Source organism: Aureobasidium namibiae, assembly GCF_000721765.1.
Source record: "Aureobasidium namibiae CBS 147.97 unplaced genomic scaffold scaffold_1, whole genome shotgun sequence".
In the NCBI taxonomy this organism is placed as follows: Eukaryota; Fungi; Ascomycota; class Dothideomycetes; order Dothideales; family Saccotheciaceae; genus Aureobasidium; species Aureobasidium namibiae.
The window spans coordinates 244,825-249,629 of NW_013581208.1; the positions used below are offsets into that span (position 1 = coordinate 244,825).

The 4,805-nt window shown below is 52.1% G+C and overlaps 1 protein-coding gene across 1 annotated transcript; it reads right to left on the reverse strand.

Moving 5' to 3' along the window:
* Nucleotides 1-1,275: 1,275 nt before the first annotated feature.
* Nucleotides 1,276-2,458, reverse strand: M436DRAFT_77275 (uncharacterized protein; the record flags this gene model as incomplete). Its single annotated transcript, XM_013576877.1, has 3 exons — nt 1,276-2,067; nt 2,121-2,213; nt 2,264-2,458. 3 exons carry the CDS (start codon nt 2,456-2,458, stop codon nt 1,276-1,278), a joined length of 1,080 nt encoding a protein of 359 aa, XP_013432331.1.
* Nucleotides 2,459-4,805: the final 2,347 nt, after the last annotated feature.

Genomic DNA, 4,805 nt, shown 5'->3' on the forward strand with positions numbered 1-4,805 from the left:
GCATTCCTCCGTGTAGCCTAGCCACCACTTCTCGCACACTCCCACAGTTAATACAACATCATCAAACCCTTAATGCTCAGGAGTCGACGCACTTTTGTCACTCAAACGTCTTCCAAGCATACAATGCATTCTCTGGTGCATTCGGTTTTTCTTGTTGCACATCTTCATGCTAGCATGCATACACTGTGCTTTTTGGAGTCATCTTATTTGTGCTTATCAGCATGCACATGGAAGAAACATGGAGGGCGTTTATAGAAGTTTTGTATTTTGTCGTGGAGTTTTGCAAAGCATATCTGCTCAAATATCTATATTCATCTCCATCACTGTACCTTCTTCCTGTCGTTCTGAGCTATCAAGTCTCTACGGGTCTCTACACTGTCGGCTTTGAGCCCTCCACTTGATAAATGTAAGTATATAATTGCTGACCCGTGCCCGGTCAAGTACGTACGGCCACAGTCAGCTGAAAACTGGGCATCCCGTCCGCTCTGCCATACATAAGCAGTTGAACGGCAGATTAGTACTACGGTGGGTGACCACGTGGGAATCCCTGCTGCTGTACGTTTTGTCTTTTTGCTAGTCACCGACTCTTCTAGCTCGTGATGAGACGACAAGTGTGGTAAACAAACTGGTGTGAGAGTGGTGTGCTGCATGTACGAATGTCTTGTGATTCGATCGATGTTCGCTGAATCTTGCTGTTTTGCTTTGGGTCTTGTCATACTTGTGAATCATGTTCTCGTGTCTCTCGTTCCCAAATGCTTGTACATCCCTAACGTCCCTAGGCAGGTGGTGTATGGCTCTAGTATGGTTCGTTTCCAGTGATTCTAGTCTCTTCTTTTGTCTTTCCTTTTACCTCTTGTAGACTCAGCCTCTCGTAAAGTCGAGACCCAAGCTATACCATGCCTGAGTCTGCCATTGTACAGTCCCCGCCTTGTCGCCGATGCGACTGAATTTTGGGTGCCGGTGGAAATACATGGATGTACGGTAAGAGAAATTCGCGTATGCAAATGTCGGTAAACCCTTCGGACAAGCGGCAGCGTGAGAGCTCGACATGCTGGACGAGGAGCAACTTGGAAAAGATACAACCACCTATTGATCTGGTTGGCATCCCTGCGTCCGTGTCGAGAACGAAGTATAATTCTCCTGTAACTCAGGGTTTGCCGGTGACCCGTCCAGATCCGGAGCATTGCTTTGGCACTTGCTGAGACGAGCCAGCCTCTGTATAGGTATCCATGGCAATACTCAATTAGCTCAACCAATCAAGCGTCCAATATAGCTTCATGTCCAGTCAGTGGTATATCCGAGCCTAGGTGAATTGCGCTCGGCCATGGTGCCCATCTCGGTGTCGTATATTGTAGGAAGTATGCCTATTCGACCAAGGCTCGAGTGCTCGGTCGACATCTCCTCCGTGCTGCTGGGCGCTGTTCGCTTCTCGGATGGACATGGCTCGGAAGAGTTGGGATTCCTAGGACTGCTGTTTGGTGGATATCTGGAGGTTCCTCTCCTTCGGACACAAGCCAGGAACAGTGGGTGCAAGGTCGCCATGCAAATCGTGACGATGGAAGTTCCAGCTTCCGTAAAAGACAATACGGCAAACTGTCTGTTTTGACTCAACAGCAGGACTTCTGAGCCCGTGCCAGGTAGAAATCTTAATCGGACCAGTGAAAGAACGCTGGCTCCAGTAGCTAGGAATATCAAGAAGCAGACGCAGACCATCTCGCCAGTCGGCATGCGTCGTAGCTTGGTAAGTACTGGGAGGCATGCGAGGACAAACACCCAGTCGCAAACTGCATTCAGTGAAACTCCGACAACCAATAGAGGTTTAACGATAGAATTCCAGTCGATACAGTGACCATCGAAATTTGGTCTCAGAAGGTTCGGGATGGTGGGCACGCCACACTGGAAGAGGCTGATAAACATGAACGCAAAGTTGTATGCTGTAAATATGGTGACAGTAACAACAACAACATAGCGCTGCCAGCGTTCGCAGATGCGGTAGAAGTAAGCAGCCACGGACATCTTGATGAAGATCTGGTCCGCTATATAAATCACGGTATTTCCTGTGATGAGCTAGGGGACGCGGATGAGTATGTTGGACCAAGGGACGAGCCAATCAAGCTTACTTTGATGACCCTGGGAAAGCGCTCCACGACATCCTCACGTGTGATCCATACCGCTGTTAGAATCGCACAACTACAAAGTGCCATGAACAAGATCTCCAGGTGTCAGCAGGGATCGATTCCGGGGGTATGCAAAGGGATCGTACATATGCAGGGATGATGAGCCAGTCCTCGAGACCAAAAATTTTCGTCATATAGCCACGTACGTATACACGCAACGCGACTGACAAGGTTGTCAGGACCATCATGGGAATGCAGAAGCGGTACACGTCTCCGCTACTGGCACCCTTGAGGGCACCGATTGAAACAGTGTTGCCATATTCGTCCTCGTAGAGGACCATGATGCCTTGCAGAGGGCTTCCAAGAGCATATCAAACAAGGAAAGGGTCGATATGTAGAAGCAGAGGTGGAATGAAGGTCGGACGAGCACTAATTGCAACCGCCCATCGGGGCATGTTAGGATTCAAGACAATCTTGCATAGGATCAAACGGCCTGCCGGTTAGCAAGAGGCGGCTGACCGGGACTTTGCGAGGGCAGATTAAATATGCGTGTCGTGCGCGGAGCTGCAGATACCTAGGCAAACTAGTTCATGAAGGATGTATCTCTGGATACTTGGTACGCCGCTATACAGGCGCTATACATGATAGTGCGATTCAGCTCCTGCCGTTTTGAGCCAAGTAGGAGTCTTGTTTGTGTGCCATAGCTGAGATGCATAGCCATAAGGAGAGCCCTAGATGACCGACCCTATTGATTTAGGTTACAACGGTAACTAGATCAGTGACTTCTTAAGGCGACGTCCACTAATGCGCGCATCGGTATAAGATGGTTCGGAGTACTCTCCTTGTTGGACTTTGTATCGAGAGTCTGAGCGTAGTGCAGCAGCAGTGGGGAATCCCATGTGCCACGCGCCGGACAAAAGTTACAGCCAAAAGGGGATGCAGAGCTATATGTAGGTAAACAAGCGCGAACGGTAATTTAACTGGCAGAGCTGAGGTTGACCAAACATTGAACAGGAGCAAGAGAATCAGGAGAGAAGATGTTCCTGTATCAAGAAGTTGGAGTCTGGTTGATGAGCTGGAATGAATTGAATGCGCAGTGCAACAAGGCAATGGCGGAAGTGGCTGGATAAGGTAGCGACTGCCCCGGATGCAAGGCTGCCGGCGTGTCCCTGAGAATACGATCAAGCGGTACAGAGGCCAAGAAAGCAGACCAAAGGAAGAATCAACACCATCTGTCGCAATCTCATGCACTGCCTATATACACGCCGAGTCCTCTCGTAGTCCTGATGATTGTTCGCTCCAGGGGGGCCATCATCCATCGTTAGGCTTAGTACAACTTGAAAGTCGAATCAGATCCGTCGACCTTGACGTCTTGTCGCCTTTGGTCGCTTGCTCGGGAGTTTGCGAGAGACCCAGGAGTGCCTTTCCCAGAACGTGCGAATGTCCTTCTGTCGGTCGACATGAGGGTAGCGCTTTGAGGCCCAATCGATTCGACTTGAGATGATCGCTGGAGATTCGTCGCAGCAGCAGCAACAGCAAGCGTCTGGAAGCCAGCAGCAGCAGAACCACCACCAGCACAACCAACCACGACCCAAGCCCGCCAGCAGGGCGCAGAACGGCCTCGTCCTACACGACGTACCCTCGTTCGACTCGCGTGACCTCCTACGGCCCACATCGACCGCCAGCAACTCGCCCTACCCGACCCTCCAACCAAGTCCCCGAAGCCCGCGTCCTCGCGCCCGTACTTTTGCTCATGCCAAATACCTCACCGATCCTGAGGACCCCACGAGACGTTCCCTACCGCAACATCTGACCTCGAGCGCAATGCCACCCACGAACTACCCCTCGGGCCAGCAGCGCCATGTATCGGCCACAGCCGCCGAACAACTTTTGCGCCAGCAACAGCAGCAGCAGCAGCAGCAGTCGCAACAGCAGTACATGGCTCCGCCGCCCCCCATGTCCAACCCTCCCTCGATGCAGTTCCCACCGCCGCCACCGCGCCCGCCCACTAGCACCTCCCAGCACAACGGCATGATGCTCCCTCCACCACCTAGTGCCCCGCAGTCGGCTCTCAATGCCTGGGCTCTCTGGAACAGACAACAGCAGCAACCACAGCCTTCTTCCTACACCCAGCAGCAGTCCTCGTATCCCCATCAGCAGCAGCAACAGTATCCCTACTCGTCGCAACAGCAGCAGCAATCTCCGTACCCACAACCTCGTGAGCCTCGCGCCTACGATCCCACTGCCTACCAGGCATACACCTCGATGCCCCCTTTACCTCCTGATACTCAGCCCTTGGTTTCTGCGACCTACATACCCGGTGCTGATTCCTTCGGCCCCGGGGTGGGCATTCCTCCATTGCACGCATCACCGCCTCCGCCACCTCCTTCAAGCACCCCCAACCGTACTCAAACCCACCAACAGTACCAAAACCTTTACTCGCAATATCCTCCTACTCCTCAGTACCCGCTTGATTCCATGGACGAGGGCAGATGGCTCCAGTACAACCAGTCTAATGCAAATCAGTACAACTCATACTATCAACAATCTCAGCCTATGCAGCAACTGCGATCTCAGCAGAGCAGAGATTATCTTTCCAACGCTCCTCCGACTCCTTCAAACACCAGACAGCAAATAGTGGTGCTGCCCGCTAGAGAGACACAGGAGCACTCTTCGCCCGCACCCCAC